General features: G+C 43.4%; 1 protein-coding gene across 5 annotated transcripts in view; it reads right to left on the bottom strand.

The window, feature by feature from the left end:
- HACL2 (2-hydroxyacyl-CoA lyase 2) overlaps positions 1-27,767 on the bottom strand; it is a 52,326-nt gene that overhangs the window by 14,412 nt on the left and 10,147 nt on the right. For 2 of the 5 annotated variants that reach the window (XM_034437823.2, XM_034437826.2), the window contains exons 2-6: positions 17,580-17,746; positions 17,103-17,304; positions 16,897-17,024; positions 16,519-16,657; positions 9,024-9,135 (exon numbers count right to left, since the gene is read on the bottom strand). In XM_034437823.2, coding sequence (XP_034293714.1) covers positions 9,024-9,135; positions 16,519-16,657; positions 16,897-17,024; positions 17,103-17,304; positions 17,580-17,705 — 707 coding nt within the window. In that variant the 5' untranslated portion in view covers positions 17,706-17,746. Of the gene's footprint in view, positions 1-9,023; positions 9,136-16,518; positions 16,658-16,896; positions 17,025-17,102; positions 17,305-17,579; positions 17,747-24,996; positions 25,151-27,767 lie in introns of those variants that run through there. The other 3 variants (XM_060683438.2, XM_087888500.1, XM_034437825.3) reach the window with 3 other exon arrangements.

Raw genomic sequence — 27,767 nt, 5'->3', positions numbered from 1 at the left:
TGTACAGGTCACTCAATCAAGCGGAAGATATAGATGAATGTTTTGCTAATTTATGTAGGAAACACACCACAGTAGTAATGGAGGACTTTAACTATCCTGACATCAACTGGGAGACAAACTCTACATCAAGTGGGAGATCAAACAGGTTCCTGACCAACCTAATTGACAATGTTGTCATCCAAAAGGTAGAGGAAGGAACTAGAGAGACAGCTATATTGGACCTAATTTAACAGAGGAGAAATAATAGAGGGGGTAGCAGGAACTTTGGAGGACAGTGACCATGTTATCTAAGAATTCAACATAATGCAGACACAAGGAATAGAACATAATCAAACCAACTTTAAAAGAGCTGATTTCAACAAACTTAAGAGAGAGTTTAGGAAGGTTTCCATGGATGAAAATCTTAAATGGGAAAATAACTTAAGACGCTTGGGAAACTCTGAAAAATATGTTTATAAAAACTCAGTCCAGTACAATACCACTGAGAAAGAAAAATAAGAAATCCAAAAAGAAACCAGCATGGTTGCACAAAGAACTCTCTGATAAACTGAACGACAAAAAGGATTATAAAAAATGAAAAGAGGGACACACAGCTAAGGCAGAATACCAATATACCAGCAAATAGCCCGAATCTGAAAAGATGAAGTCAGGAAAGCCAAGGCTCAGAATGAACTAAGACTTGCAACAAATGTAAAAAATAATTTTAAAAAGTTTCTTTCAACACATAAAATAAGGAAAAAGTCAAAGAAACAATTGGGCCAATAATGGCAAGGAAGTGACAGGCAGCAGGGAGAAAGCAGAGCTGCTTAATTCTTTCCTTGCATCTGTCTTCACACAAAAAGAAAAAATGGCCCAACCTATGAAAAACAGAACCATAAAAGACAGACTAGGAATTCAAATTAAAATGGTAAGAGAACACCTGTGGCTCTGATTTTCAAAAAGGGGGAAGAAAACAGATCCAGGAAACTAGAAACCAATCAATCTGACATCAATACTTGGAAAGATCCTGAAAAAATGATCAAGTAACAGAACACCTAGAAGCAAGCAAACTAGAAGCCAACATAGGTTTGTCAAAAACATATCATGCCAAATAAATCTTATTTCATTCTTTGAGAAAGTTACTAAATTAGTAGACAAGCAAAATATTGTGCACATAGTATAGTTGGATTTCAGTACATTTGACAAAGAAGACCACAACCTACTTTTTGGTAAACTAGAAAAATGTGGGATAGACAGCAACTAGCCTAGATGGATTTGAAACTGGCTGAAAAACCACACACAAGTTAATGGAACTACAACTACATGGAGGGATGTAAGCAGTGGGGTATCCCAAGGTTCTGTCTTAGGCCCAGTACTTCTCAATATCCTCATAAACAATTTAGAAGAGGGAATAGAAGGGGAACTGATCAAATTTGCAGATGACACCAAGCTGGAAGGAATAGTTAACACCCCAGAAGATAGGTTCAATATCCAGAAGGTTCTCAACAGACTTGAACACTGGGCCCTATCTAAAAAATGAAATTCAACGTAGAGAAAAGTAAGGTTTTACACTTAGGCAAGAAAAACCAAATGTCCAGATACAGGTTAGGTGAAAGTTGGCTCAAAACCAGTAATTGTGAGAGGGATCTTGGAGTCCTAGTGGACAATCATTTAAATATGAGCCAGCACTGTGCTGCAGCTGCCAAAAATGGCAATGCAATCCTAGGCTGTGTTAACGAAGGGATAGAATCGGTGGTGGAATTCAATAATTTTAATACCGGTTCTGTGGGCATGGCCTGGTGGGCATGGCTTAGTGTTCATGTAGTTGGGCGGATGTGACTGGGTGGGCATGGCTGGGTGATCATGTGACTGGGTGGGCATGGCCAAGCCACAGGAATAGAAACCATCAAAGCATAACAAAAAAACAATCACACTCACTACAGAAACACATAAAATCTCATCAAGTTGCACAAATTTCAAAATATAAAGGCTATAGACTCATAACATAAAATTTGCTTGCAAGCAAAATCACAAAATTAACAGTCTACAACACACCTTATAGATATTGAATTTTTTAATGCTAAATTTTTTAAAAATGAGCAACTTACCCAAAATTAGGTAAAGGCAGGCAGGCAGATTCAGGAATTGCTCGCAGGCTCACAGGCCAAACAGGGCTGTTCAGTTCGGCCGCAAGCGCTGCGTGGGATGAAGCTGCAGTGGCGTAACAAGCCAGGCAAGCTGGAGCTGGGGACAGAGGGGGGGCAGCTTGCTAGGCCACAAGCGCTGCGGCCCAAGTGGGATGGAGCCGCAGTGGCAAAGCAAGCCAGGCAAGCTGGAGGATGGGGATGGGGGGAGGGCTAGGCTTACTTACCCAGGAAGGCAGATCAGGGCCGCTCAGTTGGGCCGCAGGCACCACATGGGAAGGCAGGCAAGCTGCAGAGACTGTGTGGTCAACGCAAGTGATGAGCCACAGTGTGCTATGCTGGGGAGATGTGGAGTGATAGGTCAGGGCAAGGTGGGGTGAGCGGGCGGGTGGGGCAAGCGGCAACCAGTCTACTACGGCCCGGTAGTAGACTAAGGCCCAGGTGTTCTGTCCGGCACAGTTTCTTTACAAGTTGTTCCTGTTGCCATTGGCCGTACCGCGGTTACGTCACGTGCGCGGGAGATTCCCTGTTAATGATTGGCTAGAGCAGCCGAGCTCTTACTGTATAAGAGCTATCAAGTGCTGGGTGGAGTTCAGCCGGCTACCAGTTGTGTATTGTGAACCAATAAAGAGTTCTTGTTGATTTCACGCGTCGCCTCAGTCTATGCTCGGTCATATATAACACTGGCGACGAAGGTGGGATTTTCTGAGGCGAACAGCGAGCGGAATCAACTGTCAGTTGGCTATCTGAATTACTACAATACACAAAACACCGGCGCACGAAATGGCTCCTCCAACTTTCGCCCCATACAACGCTGCCACTGAGATGTGGGACGCGTATGAGGAGCGGTTCAAATGTTTTTTAGAGGCTAACGATTTTACTGACCTCTCCAGCAGTCGAAAAAGGGCTCATTTCTTGAATGCTTGTGGCGCTGAGGTATTCGCCACTGCCAGGGCGTTAGTCACTCCACAGCCTGTACATACTACATATTGGGATGTGCTGAGGGAGAAACTGTGGGCCCACTACGCTCCGACCCCTTCACGTATAGCCTGCAGGTTTAACTTGAGGCAAATCCTGCAGGAGGAAGGGGAGCCTGTCAACCGGTATGTTGCCCGCCTGCGAACGGCTGCCCTGGACTGTGAGTTTCGGGATCTGGACGATGCCCTGGTCGAGCAGTTGGTTTGTGGGGTGCGCGACATAGAGTTACAGAGGCGGCTGTTAGTGAAGAAGACCCTAGACCTTCAAACAGCCATCGAGGAGACCTAGGTGGCGGAGATGTCAGATAAATCCGCTGTGGACATACGGAAGTTCCATACCCCTGCTGGCCAAGCCGCGCCTGCCCATTTTGAGGACATTGCCTCCGAGGACGATGAAGGGGAGTCAGAGGTCAGTCGCCTTAAGGCGTCCGCTACAAAAGGGAAGCGGCCAACCGAAAAAAACCCTCCTCCGTCCTCCTGCCTAAGTTGCGGCGATAAATACTCCAGAGCTACTTGCTGGTTCCGTTCAGCAACCTGCCGACGTTGCAGCAAGCTGGGCCACATTGCACGGGTTTGCCGCTCGGGAAACCAGAGGCCACCCAAAGTTAGACCCAAGGGCGCAGCGGTCAACAGCAGCGAAGACTGTTTTGCCATCTTTCGTGGCTGGCGGGTCACAGAAGTGACAACCCCTCATGGCTACCCTGAGCATTTGAATAAGCTTTTCCTGACCGTAAAGATCAAAGGGGTTCCTTGTCGGATGGAAGTCGACACCGGCTCATCTAAATCTATTGTCTCCTGGACCACCCTCAAAGAAATGATGCCTAGCCTACAGAAAAATCAGCTACACCCCTGCCCTGTTAAACTTCGAGATTATCAGGGCAACCGAATTCCCATTATCGGGCATGGTCGTTTCCTAGTTGAAAAAGATAGTTTTACTGGCCGCCTCCCTTTAATCGTGGTTGACGGCTCCCTCCCCAGTCTGTTAGGATTAGATTGGTTTGGCTCCCTGGGCCTTGCCATTTCAGGCATCCACTCAACAACCTCGGAGAGCGATTTTGATGTGTTGGCCAGAGAATTCAGTGATGTTTTCAATGATACTCTGGGTAAATATGTGGGCTCCCCGATTTCGCTAAATTTAGACCCCAACGTTGCCCCCATTAGACTGAAGCCCCGGAGAGTTTCTCTTGCCCTCCATCCAAAGGTTGAAGCCGAGATGGATAAGCTGATTGCTCAAGGGATGTTAAAACCCACTGACCATTCCCGGTGGGAAACACCAATAGTTATTCCTATCAAGCTGGATGGCTCAGTCCGCATCTGCGCGGATTTTAAATGTACCTTGAACAGGGCGTTACAGGTAGTCCAACAGTTGCTCCACTCCCTCGGGTCAGGCTCCATTTTTGCTAAGCTAAACCTGGCCCAGGCTTATCAGTACCTCCCAGTGGATGATGCCTCAGCCGAGGCTCAAACTATTGTAACCCACCGGGGGGCCTTTAAATGCAGGCGCCTACAATTCGGAATAAGCATTGCTCCGGGGTTGTTCCAAAACTTAATGGAACGGCTCCTGCATGGACTCCCTGGGGTTGTGCCGTACTTCGATGATGTGCTCATCTCCACTTCTTGTCGGAGTGAGCTCGTCAGCCGTGTCAGGGCCGTCCTTCTCTGTTTCAGGAAGGCTGGCCTCAAATTGAAAAAAACTAAGTGTCTAATTGGCATGCCACGGGTGGAATTTTTGGGTTACCTAATGGATATCACTGGTATTCACCCCACTCCTTCCAAGGTGGCGGCTATAAAACACGCTGCCACTCCCACGTGCAAGGCTGACCTGCAAGCTTTCCTGGGGCTCCTCATTTTTTATAGCGTGTTTTTGCCCCATAAAGCTACTGTTGCCGAACCTCTTCACCATCTCCTAGGTAAAGACACGCCATGATCCTGGGGCGAGGCTGAGTCCCGCTCTTTCCGAGCTGTCCAGGATTTACTAACATCATCTGCTGTCCTTGTACAGTACAGCTCTCACCTTCCTCTCGTTCTAACAGCCGATGCTTCCACTTTTGGCATAGGGGCCGTTCTTAGTCATCGGTTTCCAAATGGGTTGTAAATTCCTATTGCCTACTATTCGCGCATTCTGTCATCAATCGAACGTAGGTATAGTCAGTTAGACAGGGAGGCTCTAGCTGCTGTGGCTTCTGTCAAGAAGTTCCACGATTACATCTATGGCCGGCACTTCGAATTGGTGACTGACCATAAACCCCTTCTAGGACTCCTAGCAGGGGACTGCCAAACCCCTTTAATACTTTCCCCCAGAATGTCCCGTTGGACTGAGTTTTTAGCTGCCTATAACTACACCCTGGTCTACCATCCAGGTAAGCAGATTGCACACACTGACGCGCTGTCGCTGCCCTTTGCCCCTTTCCATTTTGGACCCTGCCCCGGCCTCCTCCATCCTCCTTGTGGAGGAGCTGTCCCCTCCGTTAACTGCAACCGATGTTGCGGCCCACTCAGTAGACGACCCCGTTTTAGCGCAGGTGCTTGACTGGGTGAGTAGAGGATGGCCATTAGGACAAGTGGCCAAACGGTTCAAGCCGTTCAGGCTCCGGCAACATGAACTTTCTGTCCACTGGGGCTGCCTTTTGTGGGGGCATAGGGTGGTCATTCCCCCTGGGTTGCGTACCTCTAGTGTTATATATGACCGAGCATAGACTGAGGCGATGCGTGAAATCAACAAGAACTCTTTATTGGTTCACAATACACAACTGGTAGCCGGCTGAACTCTACCCGGCATTTGACAGCTCTTATATAGTAAGAGCTCGGCTGCTCTAGCCAATCATTAACAGGGAATCTCTCGCACGCGTGACGTAACCGCGGTACGGCCAATGGCAACAGGAACAACTTGTAAAGAAACTGTGCTGGACAGAACACCAGGGGTTGGGGACCCCTGGGGTTGGGGACCCCTAGGCAGGCAGGGTCGAGCGGCAACCGGGATGGCAGGGGCAGTGCCAGCTAGAGGTGGTATCTGCCGGTTCTCCGAACTACTCAAAATTTCCGCTACCAGTACGCCAGAACCAGTCTGAACTGGCTGAATTCCACCTCTGGATAGAAACAAGATAACATGAAACTGCTTTATAAGGCCTTGGTAAAATTGCACTTGGAATACTGCATCCAGTTTTGGTCACCACAATATAAAAAAGGTACTGAGATTCTGGATAGAGTGCAGAGAAGAGCAACAAAGATGATTAGCTGGCTGGAGGCTAAAACATATGAAGAACAATTGCAGGAATTGTGTATGGATAGTCTAATGCAATCTCAAGGCCTATGGGCCAGATCCGGCCCGCAATATGGTCAGATCTGGCTCACGGAGCCATCTTGGAAAAGGTAAGGGGCTGGCCCATGTTGCTTTGACCCGGTCTACCTGAGTCAATTCAGTCTGATCTACCCAATGTGAACAGGAAACATCAGGCCAGCATGGCTTCAGCCCGGTCTACCCAATGCGAAGATGAAACATCGAGCCAGCGTGGCTTCGGCTCGGTCTACCCAATGTAAAGAAGAAACATCAGGCCAGCGTGGCTTCGGCTCAGTCTACCCAATGCGAAGAGGAAACATGGCAACAGTTTGGGGAGTGATGTCAAGCTGGCCACACCCACCATCAGCCACACCCACCCAGTCAGCCACGCCGTGATGGCGTCAAGCTGGCCACGCCTACCCAGTCAGCCACACCCACCCAGTCAGCCAGGGCTGCCCAGCCCTCCTGATGCAGCCCTCAATGAAATTGAGTTTGACATCCATGATGTAATGAAAAGAAGAGTGACAGGATAGCAGTGTTCCAAAATTTAGGTGGCTGCCACAAAAAAGAAGGGGGAAAACTATTTTCCAAAGCACAGTAGGCAAGACTAGAAGCAATGGTTGGAAAATAATCAAGGAGAGAAGAAAGCTAGAATTTAGGAGAAATTTCCTGATAGTGAAAACAATAAACAATGGAACGGATTGCCTTCAGAAATTGTGGATGCTCCATCACTGGAAAAGTGATAAGACTGGACAGCCATTTGTCTGAAATGGTATAGGGTCTCCTGCTTGAGCAAAGGGTTGGACTAAAAGACTTCTAAGGTTCCTTGCAATTCTGTTATTTTGTTATTCTGTTTAATATTCTATTGGGTTGGATACAGTCAAGAGTCCATTATTAAATAGCAGGAAGATATTCTCAGTACAAGATATACAAGATATAAAAAAAGATTTAGATTATAAAACATAAAATCAGAATGCAGGGATCATATATGGCCATACTACAAATCTTTGGCCTACAGGAGAAAATTGACAGTAATAATAAGATAGCAGTAATTATTTTTTGCAAGATTAGGAAGTATGTAAATTACAGCGAGCTAAGATTTATTACATGAATCTAGTAAAGAAAAAGTGCTCTTGTTGCTTACAAAATTATCAAATTCTGATTTAAAGTTATAGAGGAACTGCCAGCACCCTGAAAATAACCTGGAAATTAATTTGATTCCCCTGCAACTGGAACAAAATAGCTGCTGCATGCTCTGCTTCTGCACCTATTGGAATTTTGAATCTAGCCTACCTGTAGCTCACCTTAGAACAGACCACAAAAATCTAATTTAAAATGATTAAAAATGGTTTATTGATTTGAACTAATTATTTCAAATAACTTCACATCTGGCAGATTAGTCTAAACTGGTAAACAGCATTCCTTGTCACTACTGTCAATCAGGATGCTCAGTTGCTTTAGAGATGGCATTGGCTCCTTAAAGCTGCAAATTTTCCTGGGCTCACAAAGTCACCATGTTATCCCAGGAAATTATGCCTTTAAATTAAGTGGATGCCAATAACATCTCACATAGAACATAGAATCCAAAGCAAGAACAGGAAATATGCAGAAGCTATTATTTCTACAATTTGGAGAAATATGTTGCATTTAAGTATGCACTGTAAGACAGTTCTCTTAAAATACTCAGCCAAATTTAGAAACTGTCCTATAAAAAGGGTTAAACAAGAGAAATTTTTCAAATTTTATGCTTGTTTTAGTCTAGAGCAGTGGTCTCCAACTTTTGTGGCTTGGCAGCCTGACTGAGGGGGGAAAAACTGGGCCACGTGAGTGGCAGTTGACGCACACGTGCACACAGTCCTTGCACAAGTAGCGGGCCACTGCATGTGCTCCGGCCAGCCATTTGTGCAGTCAAATTCCAAACAGAAGATGGCCTGGTAGTAGACTAAGGCCCAGGAGTTGGAGACCCCTGGGATAAAGAGATTGTCAGGAAGATCTAATTTTAAAAAAATCTAAGAAAAATAATGTAGGTTACCTGGAATTGTATTAGTCTTTTTTCATACTTTCCCTGAACAATCAGAAACAAAATCCAGAAATGATCAGAAACAGTATGTGTTTACATGCATAGATGTATGTATGCATAAGGGACGCAGTAGCTAAGACGCTGAGCTTGATCGAAAGGTCAGCAGTTCAGCGGTTCAAATCCCTAGTGCCGCGTAATGGGGTAAGCTCCCATTACTTGTCCCAGCTTCTGCCAACCTAGCAGTTCGAAAGCATGTAAAAAATGCAAGTAGAAAAATAGAGACCACCTTTGGTGGGAAGGTAACAGTGCTCCGTGTGCCTTTGGCGTTTAGTCATGCCGGCCACATGACCACAGAGACATCTTCGGACAGCGTGGGCTCTTCGGCTTTGAAATGGAGATGAGCACCACCCCCTAGAGTCGGGAATGACTAGCACATATGTGTGAGGGGAACCTTTACCTTATGTATGCATACATATATATGACAAAAAATATTCCATAGCAGCATCTAATGCACATATCAATGAACTTCCCCTTGATTTTCTATACTGCAACAATCTATCATTGGGCTTTCTTTGAGCCAACTGATCCATTAAAATCTTTCCTGATAGCAAAAATTCACAACTCACCAGTTCAAGGCCTTTCCTTTCAGGCTCTTGGGAAAAGCATTCCTAAGTATCTCTCTCTCAACCAAATGATAAGGATATAGAATATCCAAAGGAAACTCTACAAACACAGGGCCTGTAAGATTAACAAAGTTTTTAGTGGAAGATATAATGTTAAAAGAAAAATCTGTAGTTAAATGAATAACCGTATCTTATATAGCACTATTATGTCTTATACAGTCACTTAACCTTATGTCTTATACAGTCACTTAACCATGAGGCGGGTGTAAACAAACAATCCATTTTACAATGTCAACATGCTAGAAAAATATGGTTTTCATGAGACCATTCAATGAGTATTCATTCCTACTGTCTTAAACAATTTACCAGCTGTCACATACTGTTCTAAAAATTATCACTGATGGAATATTTGATTTTTTGCCCTCAATTGTTAAGAACCATCAGTTATTATTAATACAGAAAAGGCAATTCTAGTATCTTCTGTGAAGCAAGATGACAAAATAAAGCTATTAAAAAGTCAAACAATACATATTTCGTTTAATTTCTTCATTGGATCAGACAATTGCGCATCCAATCTTTATTATTTGTTACCAAGCAAAGACATTTATAATCAATTTTTTTTTATATTACTGTGTTTCCCCGAAAATAAAACTCGGTCATTTATTTTATTTTGCTCCAAAAGACACATTAGGGCTTATTTTCGGGAAAACATGTTATCAGGGTGATCAACCAAGCCAGGTGCCACCCCCTCAGTGCGTGTACAAGAGAAGGCGAGCACATGGGGGCCAACAGTGTCCAGCAGCAGCCGCAGCACCAGCCCACCAGCCCCTTGGCCAGCACACTCTGAGGCTACGCAGCCCATACAGCGCAGGTGAATTCGAGTGCTACAACTGCCAGGCTGGCCCTCAAAGCAGCAGGCGGAGTCAGAAGCACGGGGGAAAGGCACACGATCCGACCCACCAGATGCGCTGCATGGCAAGCAGACAGATGGTGGGACGGAGCGGGCGGATGTGTCAGATCCGTGTATCTACCATTCTTCATGGAAGAAGGGGGGGGATTTGGAGTTGTCACATTTAGTTCTTTTCCTAAGTGTCCTAAGTATCCAATTTCTTGCCTGATCCTCTTTGTATAAACTTTAACCTGATTTATAACCGTTTCCTGGCGCCAGGAATGCCTAAAGAATTCTCACACCCTGAGAAATGAAGAGAAAGGTGGGGGGGAAATGAGTGGATTGTAAAATGACCCTGAGAAGCTCTTCGTATCTGTTTCTCAGAGAGGCTTGGTGCAATTTGTATTTACATAGCGGATAGGTCAGAATCCACACTGGAAGGTGGGGAGGGGGTTCCTAATTTTCTTTATCCTGAACTGCATGCCCTGAGGGACCCCAGAGCCTGCTTTGAGTTTTGACTTGCTTTCATCCCTTTCAATAAAAGGTTCCTTTTGAAATACAAAGTTCTCAAGAGTTCATACTTTCTTGGAAGGGGGGGGGAGAAGCTGGTCCTCACAGGGTGGCTGCGGGAGGCTTGTCCCGTGTGTGCGGTGGAGCTGGAAGACGATTCTCCAGATTCACCTGTGAGTGCATATTGCATACATACATGTGACATACATGCATGTGTCTTTCAGTGGAGAAAGGTGACTAGTCCGATCACTAGGAAAGCAGGCTGAAAGAAATGTTGGATTTCCACCCATCTCCCGGATTCTTAACAAGGTTACAATATCAGCACCGATGATCCCAGGCTTCATCCTCTACTAACCAGGAAAGCCCGCAGGCCACCCCGAAGAACCCACAGCAGTCCCAGTTGCTGTAAGCAAGCGACGAGTGCATTGAAAGCGAAATGCGGAACTCGCCCAGCACCCCTTGCATTGCAGAAGGTGGCGAAACATAAAGAACCACCCTTCCTTTGGGAAAAAGCCACTCATTCTCATGCATGCGCACATGTTGTGTTTGTTGTACCCAAACTCTCTGCCTGACTAGAGGCGACGCAGGGGTCTGGGCAGGGGTGGGGCCATGCCGCCACCTTTGTGTGCTTGGCCCCCGTTTAGGATTAAATAAGGGTCAATGGTATTCAAGGGAGGTTGGTGGGAGGCCGAGCGTGCACGCTCTCTCTCTCTTTTTAAAATAAATCCTGCAGTCTCTTGCCACCGCCATTAAAACCCCAGCATGGGCAATAGGAGCTGCGCCTTCTCCCTTCCAAAACACGCTGGGATGTCATCTGAATAACAACTGGCTTGACCTGCTATTAAAACACCTCTTGGCTCTTTCCCGAAGGGAAGGTGACTCTTCTCTACATTTCGCCGCCTTCCGCAATGCAAGGGATGGCAGATGAGTACCGGTTTTCTCTTTTGACGCGCTCGCCACTTGCTTGTAGCAACTGGGACTGCTGCAGGCAGCACCGGCAGCAGGCGGAGGCATGGGGCCGCCCATTCCATGTCCAGCAGCCGCTGCAAGAACATTTCAGGCAGCCATGAACTCATCTGGCTCTCGGTCCCTCCCAAGCCACTGACAGGAAAGAACCTTCAGCCAGAGCAGCCTGGTGCAATTTAATGCTTTTAATTTACAAATAGAAAACCTGGTTACTAATACTACTTCTTCTCCTTCTCCTCTTCTTTTTGGCCTCATTTTCTTCCTTGTCATCTTTCCTCTCCTACTTAGTCTCCTCCTTTTCCTGCCCCTCCTTCTTCTCGGCATCTCTGTTGGCAATCTTGTTGTTGATGAGGTTCTACAGTACTATCACTGAACAGAGGAGGCAAGCAGATAGCAGGGTGAGGGTGGTGCCATGCCGTGGCCCCACGTGCTTGGACCCACTGTCCAACATCATCCTCCAGCTCCAATGCACAAGCAGGATGAGTCTCCCATTGCCAGCTACCCACTCTGTCCCACCATCTGTCTTTCCTTGCCGCACGTCACATCTGGCAGCCGGATCACATGCCTTCCCCCAGCACCATTGCCTCTGCCTGCTGCTTTGAGGGCCAGGCCAGTGGTCACAGCACTCGGACTCACCTGCGCTGTACAGATTGCACAGCCCGGGGGCATTGGCCAAGCGGCCAGCAGGCAGTGGCCAGACACTGTCGGCCCCCAAGTGCTCGCTGCTTCCTGTGCTGGCATGCCCACCCCCCAAGGGTTGACAATCTTAACTGGGATTTATATTAGGAGCATTCTAAAAAATCATGCTAGGGCTTATTTTTGTGGAAACACAGTAGTAAGACTCTTTTTAAAGATGGAATATCTTTTACCTTCAATAAACATTAAGTAAGCACACTTTCCTGCCAAGATCATGACCATTCTTATCACAAAACTGCTAAAACACGTGGTCTGTCTTCCATTGGACAATCTTCACCAATGTTATAAATGCTCAAAGGCTGGAAACCAGACAGTAGTTGCCCAATACCTCCAAATCCAAGAAATTCCAGAAATGTTAGTTTTGGAAGTGTGAATTTTCTACTGGGTAGCTATGGCATTTCTCTGTATCTGATCTGAGGCATGGGTCCTCAAACTATGGCCCGCGGGCCGCATGCAGCCCACTGAAGCAATTAATCCAGCCCACGGAGCACCACGAGGTTGCACTGCCCACATTGCCCCACCCACCCTTCAGCAGAGCACAGGACTTGCCTTCGGGAGGCAGGGAGGCGGAGCCGATTAAGTGGTTCCGCCCCAGGTTCCTAATGGATCCTGAAGGGTTCCAGAAGGAGCTTGGGGAGATACCTGATTCCCTTGTCCACAGTCCGGCTGAGTCCCTGGTGGCTGCTTGGAATAGGGCGGCATCTGGGGCACTGGACCGAATTGCGCCTTTGCGACCTCTCCATGGTGGTAGATCCAAGAAAGCTCCCTGGTTGACCGAGGAGCTCCGGTAGATGAAGCGCCAGAAGAGACGTCTAGAGCGACGCTGGAGGGCCAATAACTCCGAATCTGACCGAACACTCTTAACAGCCTTTATTAGGACTTATTTAGTGGCGAGATGGGCGGCAAAATGTTTGCCTTTTTCCGCACTTATTGCATCCGCTGATTCACGCCCAGCCTCCCTATTTAGGGTGACTCGCTCCCTCCTTAATGTAGGGGGAGTGGAGGAGCCCTTGCAGGGTAGAGCTGAGGAATTTGTGCAGTTTCTGTCGGATAAAGTCGCTCAGATTTAGATGGACTTGGACTCTGATTGGGCAATTCCAACCGAGATGATGGGGGCAGGTCTTAGTCCCATTGTGTGGGATGAGTTTGAGCCTGTGACTCCTGAGGAAGTGGACAAGGCTGTAGGAGCGATGAGTTCCTCCACCTGTTTGTTGGACCCGTGCCTCTCCTGGCTGGTTTTGGCCAGCAGGGAGGTGACACAAAGCTGGCTCCAGGCTTTCGTTAATGTGTCCTTGAGGGAAGGGGCCTTCCCGCCACCAGTAAAGGAAGCGGTTGTAAGGCCCCTCCTCAAGAAGCTTTCCCTGGATCCAGCAGAATTAAAGAACTTTTGTCCAGTCTCCAACCTACCCTTTGTGGGAAAGGTTGTAGAGAAAGTGGTGGCACTTCAGCTCCTGCAGTCATTGGAGGAAACGGATTATCTAGACCCTTTTCAGTCTGGCTTCAGGCCTGGCTACAGCACGGAAACTGCTTTGGTCACGCTGATGGATGATCTCTGGCGAGCCCGAGATGGGGGTCATTCCTCCATCCTGGTGCTACTTGACCTCTCAGCGGCTTTCGATACCATTGACCATGGTATCCTTCTGGGACGACTAAGGGAGCTGGGAGTGGGAGGCACCATGTTACGGTGGTTCTCCTCCTATCTCTCTGGTCAGTCACAGTCAGTGTTGGTAGGAGGTTAGAGGTCGACCCCTAGGCCCCTCGTTTGCGGGGTGCTTCAGGGCTCGGTCCTCTCTCCTCTCCTATTTAACATCTACATGAAGCCGCTGGGTGAGATCATCCAACGACACGGGGTGAGGTATCAGCAATACGCGGATGATACCCAGCTGTATATCTCTACCCCGCGTCAATTCAGTGATGCGGTGGATGTGATGTGCCGGTGCCTGGAGGCTGTGAGGGCCTGGATGGGAGTCAACAGGCTCAGACTTAACCCAGACAAGACCAAGTGGCTGTGGGTATTGCCTCTTAAAGACTATGTTGATTGTCCATCCTTGGTTCGGGGGCGGGGAGAAATTGTCCCCCTCAGAACGGGCTCGCAATTTGGGTGTCCTCCTAGACTCACAGCTAAGATTAGAGCAACATCTGACAGCTGTGGCTAGGGGGACCTTTGCACAGGTTCGCCTGGTGCACCAATTGTGACCCTACTTGGATCAGGAGGCTCTCCTCACAGTCACTCATCCTTTGTCACCTCACGGTTAGATTATTGCAACACGCTCTACTTGGGGCTACCCTTGAAAAGTGTTGGGAGACTACAGTTGGTCCAGAATGCAGCTGTGCGAGCTATCGTGGGTGCACCTAGATGCACCCACATTACACCAATTCTCCGTGAGCTGCACTGGCTCCCTATTGGACTCCGGGCACAATTCAAGGTGTTGGTTATTACCTTTAAAGCCCTACATGGCTCAGGGCCAGGTTATCTTCGAGACCGCCTTCTGCCGCATAGCTCCCAGCGACTGGTAAGATCCCACAGAGTTGGTCTCCTCCAGGTCCCGTCAGCTAAACAATGCCGGCTGGCGGGCCCGCGGAGGAGGGCCTTCTCTGTGGCTGCCCCAGCTCTCTGGAACCAGTTACCTCCTGAGGTCCGGACCATCCCCACCCTATTGGCCTTCTGAAAAGTGGTGAACACCTGGCTTTTCTGGCAGGCCTGGGGCCGTTGATCTCGCTCTTGTGATCTGGCGAGATCCGGCCATGAATGGCGTGAATGAGTTTTTAATGTTTTTAATTTTTTAATGTTTTTTTATAATGATTTTTTAAAATGTATTGTGAGCCGCCCTGAGTCTTCGGAGAAGGGCGGCATATAAATTGAATTAATTAAATTAAATTAAATTAAGCTCAACAATCTTGATCTACAGAATGCTTGTGGAGGTGGGGGGGTGAAAGGAGGCAAAAAACCAGGCAAAAACGGCCTGTTTTTGGTCAAAAAACGAGCCGTTTTTGCCTGGTTTTAGCCTGCAGAATGCTTATGGAGGTGGGGAGGGGGTGAAAGGAGGCAAAAATCCAGGCATAAATGGCCTGTTTTTGGCCAAAAAAATGACCCATTTTTGCCTGGTTTTAGCCTGCGGAATGCTTATGGAGGTGGGGGTGTAAAAGGAGGCAAAAAACCCGGCAAAAACGGCCCATTTTTGGCCAAAAAACAAGCTGTTTTTGCCTGTTTTTAGCCTGCAGGATGCTTGTGGAGGTGGGGAGAGGGAGAGAGAGAAAGAAAGAGAGAAAGAAAAAAAGAAAGAGAGAAGGAGAGAGAAAGAAAGAGGGGGAGAGAGAGAGGAAGGGAAAGAGGGAGAGAGAAAGTGAGAGAGAAAGAGAGAGGGAGAGAGACAGAGACAGAAAGAGAGGGGGAGAGGGAGGGGGAGAGGGAGGGAGAGAGACAAAGAAAGAGACAGACAGACACAGAGAGAGATAGAGAGAGAGAAAGAGAGAGAAAAGAGAAAGAGAAGGAAAGAGAGAGAGAGAAAGAGAGATTTCTCAAGCTCCTTGGGGCTGAGAAGAATTGCTGCAAAACTGAGTTTCCTGAAGTGGACCACCAGACTCCTAAACAACTGAAAAAACAATCTAGTAAAAAGAAAAGGCAACCAAAAGAGCAACATGCAAACAAAAGGAAATAAAACACCCCCAGGAGCAAAACAAATTAAAGTTTAATTTGTGTGCATTGTTCAATGGATTGTTAAATTGGCCATGCCCAGCTAGTCACATGACCTACATGTCCACCTAGTCACATGACCACCTAGCCACGCCCACCCAGCCGATCCGGCCACCCAATTGTCTGAGGGACCATGAATTGGCCCCGTTTAAAAAGTTTGAGGACCCCTATTCTAAGGCATGGCATAAAGCTACTGAAGCAATTTTACAACAGAAGAGAGGGAAGATTGTCTTGAAATGTACTTCAATATACCAATGTATTCCTCCCAAATACACAAATAATGTCTCCAGACTTGTTGAGAGTCTACTTCTGAGCATTAAATGGGAAGATTAAGAGCCAAGGAGATGTGTGAAAGATGTGCTGCAAACCCCAGACCGAGTTATTTTTCAAATGATGGGCAAACACACTGCTGGGAGTGGGTACTATTCAGAAATAAAAAGTGCTATGCTAAAATAAAAGACGTGTTTCTTCAAAGCGTCTCCAAGTTGCTATGGGTAAGTTCTTGAAATTTTTACTTTGTTTTAGCTTGTACCAGTATATAACAATGACACTGGCCTAAGGGAAAGACTTCCTGATTTCCAAGATAGGTAACGAAAGCAAAAAGAGATCTAAATCAAACATCCTAGCAAACGGGACAGAAGTATGCCAGCAATCACTCCTACCAAGCTACTCCCTCTGCTTAGAAACTGTAATTATGGGCAAACAGGCCAGATTAATTTCAAGTCAGTAAAACAAGGACATACCTGGCGTATTACATTGGGCAACAGCAATTGCTTTTCGCAGCACAGGAACAATATCTTTGACAGTGTTCACTGAAGCACAGAATTTGCAGAGTGGCTTGAATAGAGATAATTGGTCAATATCTTGGAGAGCTCCTCGGCCCTGAGAAGAGGAAGAATGGAGAGAAAAAACTGAAAGCCCACTCTTATACTAATTTCACATAGAAATAGCTGGCACACAAATATTTATAAAAAGTGGCTTGTTTACCACACAGATGCTCTGCAAAAGCTAATTTAGGTGTGGAAGAAAGCCTATGTATCTAACAAAACAAATCAACAATATTAGCAAACTGTGCCTTTGTTCTTTTTCAAACTTCAGAGCCAGTGGCTGGAGCAGTCTACCTTCTGCAATGTGCCTGCTGCCCCTCCAATCAGCAACACGGGAGATTCTGCCATTTGGGCATTTTTCATAGCTGTCACTGTATTTGTTACTCCAGGTCCTGCTGTCACTGCAGCAACTCCCACTGTTCCTGCAACATAAAAATTCAAACAAAGTGTCATTGGGTCTGTGTATTCCTCCCACAGAAAAAAGTAGTACAAAGCAATACCTGAGAGCCTGGCCACTGCATCTGCTGCAAATACAGCAGTCACCTCATGCCTTGTGTCCACAACACGAATGCCCAATTTCTCACTAGCCACCAAAATGGGGGAGATGTGTCCACCCACAAGCGTGAACAAGTAACGCACACCATGAGCTTTTAGCACCTCTGCCACTATCTCCCCACCATGCCGGGTACTTTTAGGGTCCACCTAGAAAGGATAAGGACACATGTTGATGCTAACAGAAGTCATACAACAAAAATCTGGTTGCCACAATTCTCTCTAATACAGAGCCAGCGGAATGAACTGCAGATATATAAAAACTAGGGATAGTTTTAATTTTTTACTTTCTCTTAAAAGCCACCTGCTAAAAATATTTAATTATCTGAATAATTTTTTCAAGAATACAGCTTCCACTGAGGATGCATTGGATATGTATGATTCCAGATGTTTTATTTCACAAATTTGTTGTAAAATGGCTTTACCTGATGCCAGAATTGATAAATGAGTCCTAGTTTGTGCACCAGTCCAAGAACAGTTACTGTAAAAGTTCCCAACAGTGCCAGCACCCATATTGAGGAGCTTTCCAGGCCTAAGGTTTCAGCTACCATGATGAGATTTATTCAGCATCAGCTAGGGATACACTTCAGTTCTGAAAAAGGAAACAGACACAGAAATGGCATTCCATTAGCTATATATTTCATGCAGCAGATTTTTAAGCCATACTAACATTAAAATTGTAATTAATTTCAGATGCTATTCAAATTATGGACAAAAAAATTAGCAAATATAAATGTAAATAATGCTATTAAACACAGTATCAACAGTAGAGACCTTCAAATTTCTAGGTTCTACCATATCTCACGACCTAAAATGGACACCCAACATCAAAAATGTCATCAAAAAAGCACAACAAAGAACGTTCTTTCTGCGCCAACTCAGAAAGCTCAAACTGCCCAAGAAGCTGCTGATACAGTTCTACAAAGGAACTATTGAGTCTGTCATCTGCACCTCTATAACTGTCTGGTTTGGTTCTGCAACCCAACAAGACAGACACAGACTTCAGAGGATAATTAGATCTGCAGAAAAAACAATTACTACCAACCTGTCTTCCATTGAGGACCTGTATAGTGCACGAGTCAAAAAGAGGACTGTGAAAATATTTACAGACCCCTCGCATCCTGGACTGTTTCAACTCCTACCCTCAAAACGACGCTATAGAACACTGCACACCAGAACAACTAGACACAAGAACAGTTTTTTCCCCGAACGGCATCACTCTGCTAATCAAATAATTCCCTCAATAATTCCCACTGTCAAACTAGTTACTAAGTCTGCATTACTATTAATCTTCTCATCGTTCCTATCACCCATCTCCTTCCACTTATGACTATATGACTGTAACCTTGTTGCTGGTATCCTTAAGATTTATATTGACTGTTTCCCTATGACTATCATTAAGTGTTGTACCTTATGATTCTTTTTTTTTATTGAAAAGTTTTAAAAAGTTTACATATATATCCCCCCCTTCCCCAATCCTCTCCCTCCCACCCACCCCCTTCCCTACTTCCCAGAGCAAAATACAGGGTATAACATTCAACAATCATAATCTAACATAGACTAATTAATTATAACCTCTTACATCTCTCTAATACTTTAACTCCCCATTTACTAAACTAAATTTGAATACATAATAACATCTCTCTATCTATTCGTAAGCTATTTGAAATTTTTTAGTCCGGTATTTATTTTGAATATAATCTATCCATCTTCTCCATTCTATCATATATTTCTCATTTGAATAGTCCTTCAAATACACTGAGATCTTTGCCATCTCTGCTAAATTTGCTACTTTTAATATCCATTCTTGAGTAGTAGGCAAATCTTCCTTCTTCCAGTACTGCGCCACTAACAATCTTGCTGCAGTTATTAAATTCAGGATCAAATTAGTCTCTATAACCGTACATTCCGTGATTATACCCAACAAAAATAACTGTGGAGTAAACTTTATCCTCTTTTTAAGAATATTTTGAATAATCCACCAAATTTTTATCCAAAATGCTTTAACCTTTTTACAAGTCCACCATACATGAAAATAAGTAGCGTCATCACAATCACATCTCCAACATTTCGATTGTACATTCAGATACATACAAGCTAACTTTTTGGGATCTAAATGCCATCTATAAAACATTTCGTAAAAGTTTTCTCTCAAATTTTGCGCTTGTGTAAATTTTACATTTCTTACCCATATCTTTTCCCATGTTTCCATCATTATTGGTTGTTCAAAGTTTTGTGCCCATTTTATCATACAATCCTTAACTAACTCTGTTTCCAAGTCTGTTTCTATCAATATGTTATACAACCTTTTTATATGCATTTGACTCTGGTCTCTAATTTGTTTTACCAAATTTTCTTCACTTTGTATAATACCAATGTTCTGATCTTTTCTCCATCTAGTTTGTAATTGTACATACTGAAACCAAGTTTGGATTACCCTTTCTTCCCTTAATACTCTCAAGGGCTTTAACTTTAATATACCTCTCTCTGTGTTAAGAATTTCTTTATATGTATAGTATAGTATAGTTTATTGAATAGCCCGAAGGCCTTTTCAAACAAAACAGAAAAGAAAAAGGGAAAAAGGTAAAACGGTTACAAAAATAGCAATTTAAAAATATATGATAGATGACGTTAAAATTTTACAATATCAATTTTCAATAGCTAAGTTGCCAAGACTAGATAACCCAAATAGGATAGCTCCTCTCTAACTGAGCTCATCTTCCTTACAATCAATAAAATGTTTTTTGATATAACTGGCTCGTATTGCTGTCATTCTTTTAAGATATCGAGTGATTGCTCTTACCAGGGGAGGAGAGTCAGCCCTCAACAGAAATGCTAGTTTTTGGCTTATATTCCAGTGGGGAAATTTATTTATAATTGGGGACAGATATTGTTTTCTTACTTGATAGAGACTACATTCGAATATTATATGCGCCGTGTCCTCCACGACGTTTACCCCACATATGCATATTCTTTTGTCATACGGGATTTTCCGATAACGGCCGAATCTAACGTTTGTATCTAGAAGTTCGAATCTAAACTTAACAAATAACTGTCTCTCCACTGATGGCATTTCTAAATGTAAATACTTTTCCAGAGTGAAAGTTGTTTTAACTGTTGTCAGCAGTTTAAGGGAATGATTAGTTGAAAGGGTTGCCATGTCCATTTGCCCATGTATATCTTTAATCCGCTGTTTAACTTGGTTCAGTGTGTCACACAACGGGAACCCTACGCCATATCGGTTCAATATTTCTGACAGCCGGGTTAGCCAGGAATACCTTTGAGGATTTGAAATCTGCTGTTCCTCTAGACATATTTTGGGGAGTCTGCTGGCATCCATCTGGGTCATTTTTAGCCAGTAGGCTACCACCCTAGTGATTGTATAGGTGTACAGTGAGAAATGTCCCAATTCAGCTCTGACGGCTGCAGCTGAAGTGGAATTGTTTACCCCAAGCATCCTCCTTAACAAATTATTTTGAGTTCTCTCTAATATGGGGGCCTCTGTAAGACCCCAAATTTCAGCACCATAGAGCATGATCGGGACAAGTTTAGCCTGAAAGACTTTACGAAGAGGTAAAATGGAGGTTGGTTGGATTAGTTTACTTAATTTGGATACAAGGCTTGCTCCTGCTCTGACCTTTTGAGAAAGGTGTTGATGGTGCGGAGTCCAACCTCCTGCACTGGAAAAAACAATTCCAAGATAAGTATATTGGGTAACTTGCTCAATTTTTGTGTCATTAATCTGCCAATTGTGCTTTTTATTCTTATTGCCAAAGACTAAAACTTTTGATTTAGCTACATTTATAGTCAAGTGGTTTGCAGTACAGTAACGTGTGAGCTTGTCAAGAAGTCTCTTCATTCCTATTTGGGTTCTAGAAAACAACACTAAGTCATCGGCATACATTAATACGTTAATAAATCTAGAGCCTATTTGGGGGCTGTGCGTCAGAAGATCATCCAGCTGTGCTGGGATATCATTTATATAAAGGTTAAAAAGAGTAGGGCCCAGCAGGCAGCCCTGCCTCACTCCTCTAGTTGTCGGTATGCTGTTTGTTGAGGCCCTATTTGCTGCATATCTGACTCTAATTGCCGTATTAGTATAGAGAATCCTGATCAACAAAATAAGTCTGGGGTCCATCCCCATAACTTGTAGTTTCCTCCACAAGTGGTTCCTATCTATAGAATCAAAAGCAGCAGTAAGGTCAATAAAGGCGGTATACAGCTTTTTCCCCTGGGTCTTGTATTGATTAATTAAGTGGGAAAGGACAAAACAATTGTCTATGGTAGACCTACCTGATCTAAAACCTGCCTGCTCATTTGCCAGAATTTCCTTATCCAAGCACCAGTCCTCTATTTTATTTAGGAGATGTTTCGTATACATTTTTGAAATTATATTAAGAAGACTGATGGGTCGGTAGTTGGATGGGGCAGCTCTGTCACCTTTCTTAAAAATTGGAAAAACTATAGCTAACCTCCACCCTTCAGGGATTATCCCTACTTTATCGATATAAGTAAACAGTGCTACCAGCACCGGTACCCAAAAATCAATGTTGGACCTAAAGAGTTCAGGAGGCAACAAGTCCTCTCCAGGGGCCTTCCCGGCTTTTAAGGATTGAATTATATGCTTAACTTCGGTAGGGGTAACTGGTGTCCATTCCGGACATTTCCTTAATTCTTGCTGGAGGATATCCAATTGCAAGACATTTGTTGTATTGTTACCATCAAATAAAGCAAGATAGTGCTTCTCCCATTTTACTGCTGATATATCAGTGTCCATAAATGGGGAACGTTGTTTTAATATACCGGCTATCTTATGCCAAAAGATCATAGGGAATTGGGATTTTGCTGCCATTTCTACCTCTTTCCACATCCTGGTGTTATAGCTACTTTTCTTGTTTTTCAGTAGGGATTTGTATGCTCTCCTGAGTTGAACCATATTTGAATAATCACCATCCTGTCTGGATCGGTTAACTTTCTTAACTGCGGCTCTTAGATTTGACCTCAAGTTATGGCAATCATCATCAAACCACTTTCTAGAGATCCCATCTACTTTTCTATCGTTCTGGATCATTAAGTTCCTAAGAGTAGAAGTTAGCTCTGTATAAGCTGGCATTGGGGTGTTGTCTCCGGGCTTAGATTGGGAGATTTCCCTTGCTAGGTGTCTGGCTTCGTCTGAGCCCAAATAAGTGGTGACAGATTTGACATCAAGTCTGTGCCAATATAGCCTTTTATAGTTATAAACCCGGGCGTTTGCTAAGGTGTCAATTTCCTCTCTTGAATGAGGCCTAACTTCTGAAGAGAATGAAACCAGAGCCGTGATGGGAAAGTGGTCACTTTCCTCTCTAAATATAGCTCTTACTTCTGAAAAATGGTGTACTAAACTAGAGGAAGTGCAGATATAATCGATAGAGGTTGAGGTTTTGTTGGACGAGAAAGTATAGGGATATATATAGCCATCACTCGAGCCACTAAGTACTTGCATATCATTCATAAACAGCAGGGAAATTAACCTCTGGGCATATTTATTGGTCCTCTTGTCCATTGAGGACCAAGTGAACTCATTATATAAGTAACCAGTTGGTACCAGGCCTCGGTTAGCATAGCTCTTCATTGAGGGACCTAGTCTTGCATTAGTATCTCCAGCTAATATAATTTTTGCTTGGGGAAAGCGTCCCTTTAAGGTAGCTAATACTGAATCTAATTCATCCCACAAATCCCTTCCTAAAAGGTGGAATGAAAATGGAGCAATATATACATTAATTAAGATTAAGTCCATCCCCCTGAATGTACATCTAATAGGCAGAATATATTGGAATTGAGGATCTAAAGAAATTTCTTCACCCTTCCATCCTGTATCCCTTTTGACCAACGTGGTTAAGCCCCCAATTGCCCTCCCTCTTAAATTGACTTTGCCTGCCGGTTTATGCCATGAGGCAAAACCCGGTAAACTGATCTGTGGATCATTAGTAGTCAGCCAGGTTTCTTGAAGGAGGATAAGATGATGTGTTGAAATCAATTTTATAAAATCCATCCGGTTTGCAATGCCTTTCCAGCCCGCTATATTCCAGGACAGGAGGGAAAGGCTAGGGATATAAGATACCCTAGTTGTTGGCCATTTGTTGTTTAGTCAGTCACCCCGAGGCACTACTCCTTGTGTCTCTTCCTCCACCCTTCTGGTGGCGGGGTCCGGAATTACTCCCACCGCCTTCTCTGGAGTGCCAAAGGAGTCAAAAGTGGCCTCTGTTTGTTGCAGAAGTACCTCCTCCGTTCTTAAGGAAGATGAGACAGGTGAGGGCAGTTGCACTGTTGGGGGAGGGTGAACTTCTGCCGCTACGTTCATGGTCCTTGTTTCTTTGAAAAGACTTTTGCCTTCCCTTCTATCCCGCTGGACGGACTTAACGACTTTAGGCCTTGTCTGCACATGCTTTCCCCGTTCTTCCGACTTGGATAGCCTTCTCGTTGAACTACACGCTTGTGCTAGCGAAGATCTTAATAAATCAAATTCAATTAACATCGACCTTTGCTCCTTTGGAGACAAGGAGACAAATTCGCTGATTATAGCATCCTCTGGTTTGTCGGTGCTTGCCTTCATATGTGGGACCTCCCTGATCTGACCTGCCTCCATAGTTTCTCTGGATTCTGGAGGAAAGACCCTGGAGGTAGCAGAGTGGTTCCTGGGTACCATTTTTGATGTTTGGTTAAGTCCTTGTAAAAGCGGTTTAATAGGGCCACTCGAGAAGACTCTTGTAGGAATGGCTTCAAATCTGAGCAGGGATCCTTTTCTTTTCATTACAGTGTTCAGTATAGTATTGCTGTCAAAATGCAGTATTAGTCGGACACAATTGCTATGCTGGGGAAGTTTTTCATATCTGAGTAGATCTATTAATAAAGGATCAGATTTCAATAGCTGTGCAAGTGAAAGGGTTATCCTTTCCTTTGAAGTCCATTGTCCTCTATTGCATGGGATTTTCCTTATCCTTAAAGCGATTTGTTTCTGTAACAACCTTCTTCCTTGATGAGGGTTAGCATCAGTACTTGCAATGCTTTGTTGTTTGGGTTGAGGTCTTACACCCTCCCACTCTCTCCGTGCCTCAGGACGGTGTGCAATCTCACCCTCCTTAGCTGCAGAGTGAGGGCCATTTAAGAATTGGAAGATCCTCTCGATGTCTCTTTTGATCGATGTCAGTAAGTCATATATTGAATCTACTGTGTGCGCAGTTAACATACTCTGAGTACAGACCATCTCTCTGAGGTCTGAATATGTCGGAACTTCTTTTAAGCAGCTAGGAGTAGGAGAGGGGATAGAGCTTGAAAAATCACCCATTCTAGCAGGGGAGTTTGAATCTGAAATCCGGGAAGAAAACTCCCCTTCTGTATCTCCCTCTCCCAATGATACAGTCGACAGAGACAAAGTTCGAAGTTCAGATTGGGGTTCTGGATTACACCTCTCCATAAAGTCATCCAATTTAAGCTGTTTAAGAGGCTTGGAGTAATTAAGTTCTGTCATAGATTTTGGGGAGAGAGAGCAAGCTCTCTGCCTCTTACTTTTCTTTCCCATTCTGGTAGATAGTTGATCCAGTATCTCCCAGAGAAATTAAATATCGCAACAATTTATCCTCCCTCAGCAATCGTAGTTAAGGTAGGCCTTAATGATGGTCTCAGCCGAGGCACCACAGAGGTAAAAACCAATCTCCTTTCCAAACAACGGCTTGTCTTTTACTCCCACTTCTTTGCTATCATCTATTTTCAGAATTGTTTAAATTGTTTAAATTATTTCACAAGGGAAATATGTGGGAGAAAGAGACTAAAAAGCTGATAGAGTTTCATTAAAAGCAGGCCTACCGGGAGTGTCTGCAGCCAGCCAGTTCCTTACTGTACTCGTTCCAAAAACAAACAGCTCAAAATCCCCTCCGAGGTTAGGGGCCTCCACTGAGGTTTGTCAACAAGTCCGGTAATCCGAATTTCAGGCCTTGCAAGGAGAAGTCACAGGAGTAGCCTAAGCCAGGAATGCAGGTTGTAGTGTTGTTAAAATATGTCTAAAACAAACAGTAGCCACACTATATGTGCTTTGTAAAAGTCCAGTATAAATTAAAAATAGATTAAAAATGAATTAAAAATATAAAAATACTTTAAAAACGTTAAAAAAGAAAAACCTAATTTGGTTTTGGGAGAGCTCCTTACAGCCGTTGCTCACCTCCAACCAGCTCCTCCCCCCTGTTTCGTAAAGGAAGTAGCCTCTTTATATGTAATTACATCCTGTCTTTGTTCTATACTTATATTCTCTATCGCATATCTGGGTACTGCCATATAGGTATCTTGTCATTTTTATATTTATATTTCTTCCAGACATGCAATAAAGCATTCCTTAATATATGACTTTTAAAAGTCCTATCAACCTTCTTGTCATACACTAAATAAGCATGCCAGCCGAAAACCAAATCATATCCTTCTATATTCAATATTCTTTCATTTGTTAAATTAATCCAATCACTAATTGCTGATAAAACAGCTTCATAATGTAATTTTAGGTTGGGCATTTTCAAACCTCCTCTTTCACATATATCTTGCATTATTTTTAGTTTAACCCTTGGTTTCTTCCCTGCCCAAACAAAATTATTAATGCCCTTCTGCCATTCTTCCAAGTTCGCATCCTTTTTAAGTATTGGTATCATTTGAAAAAGGAATAAAAACTTAGGCAAAACATTCATTTTTACTACTGCTATTCTACCCAACAAAGACAGTTGTAATTTTTTCCAATTATCCATCTCTGTCTGTATTTTATGCCATAACGATTCATAATTATACTTATATAATTTCCCATTTGAAGTTGTAATATAAACTCCTAAATATTTAACCTTTTTAACTATCTCACATCCTGTTACTCTTTCTAATTCTTCTTTTTGATTTGTTGTCATATTTTTAGTTATCATCTTTGTTTTCCCAATATTTATTTTAAACCCAGATACTTGACCATAGTGATTAATTATTTCCATTAAACCTGTAGCTGATTTCACTGGATGAGTTAAGGTTACAACCAAGTCGTCTGCAAATGCTCGTAATCTATAGTCATAATGCCTAATCTTAATTCCCCATATCTTATCAGAGTCACGTATTTTGTTCAACAATAATTCCAACGTTAAAATAAACAGTAATGGGGACAGGGGACAACCCTGTCTTGTTCCTTTTTCTATTTTAAAAGTTTCTGTTAAACTACCATTAATTATTATTTGCGCTGTCTGTTCCTGATATATTGCCTTAATAGATTTTGTAAAACATTCTCCAAACTGCAACCTCTGCACCATTTTCAATAAAAATTGCCAGTTCAATCGATCAAACACTTTTTCTGCATCCAAAAATATAAGCACCGCAGGGACTTGGTTGTTCCTTTCCAAATACTCCAATATATTAACAATTTGCCTTACATTATTTTTCATTTGTCTCCCATGTATAAAACCAGATTGATCATTATGGATCATTTGTTGCATAACTGACATTAACCTATTTGCTAATATTTTAGCAAAAATCTTATAATCTGTATTAAGTAATGATATTGGCCTATAATTTTTTGGCTGGGTATGATATTGATCTTCTTTCGGAATCAGAGAAATGAAGGCTGTTCTCCAAGATGGTGGTACCCCTCCTCCCAATTGTATTCTAGTAAATAATTCCCTAAGGGGTTCTACCATTTCCAATTGTAAATTTTTGTAATAAACCGCTGTCAATCTGTCTGTACCAGGGGCCTTACCAACTTTTAACTGCTTAATTGCCAGTAGAATTTCCTCCTCGGATATTGGTTGATTCAATCTTTCCCTTTGCTCATCTGTGACTGTAAGAATATTCTCCTTCTCCAGATATCTATCTATATCTATACCTTGTATTTTATCATCAGTATTTAATCTCGTATAAAAATCTAAAAAAGCCTTTTTAATCATATTTTGTTGATACACCTCTTTACCCTTATAGTCTATTTTCTCTATAGTACAAGACTTTTGTTTTTTCCTCAACATAGATGCTAACCATCTACCTGGCTTATTTGCATTACAAAAGGTATTATGTTTCGCATATTGCAAATTAGTTGCAACCTGATCTGATATCAACATATTAAACTGCCCTCGCAATAAAATAATTGCTTCTTTTGTTTTCTTATCATCTGGGTTATTTATTAGCACCTGCTCTTTCTTCTTCATTTCCTCTTCTAATTCCCTCTGTTTTTCCCCGTCTACATCTATATGCATTATTCAAATTTATTAAGACACCTCTCATATATGCTTTGCTTGCATCCCAAACCATTTCCATGGATGTTTCCTTATGCATATTTAAAACAAAGAATTCTTTCATTAATTTTTTACATTCTCTCACATTTCCCTCATATCTAAATAAATTTTCGTTTAAGCGCCAAGATCTCTTAGACACCTCTCCATGTTCCAATTCCATCCACACCGGATTATGATCTGTTAGAGTTCTTGGACATATCTTCGTCTTCTTCACCCTAGAAAAAAAATCATTTGTAATTAATATAAAATCAATTCTAGAAAAAGATTGGTGCCTATCTGAGAAAAATGTAAAGTCTTGTTCTTTAAAATTCCGTTCACGCCAAATGTCTCTCAGCTCCA

This window comes from Pantherophis guttatus, chromosome 2 (genome assembly GCF_059756535.1).
Source record: "Pantherophis guttatus breed Tessera chromosome 2, ASM5975653v1, whole genome shotgun sequence".
Classification (NCBI taxonomy): domain Eukaryota; kingdom Metazoa; phylum Chordata; class Lepidosauria; order Squamata; family Colubridae; genus Pantherophis; species Pantherophis guttatus.
This window is presented reverse-complemented; position numbering and strand designations above follow the sequence as displayed.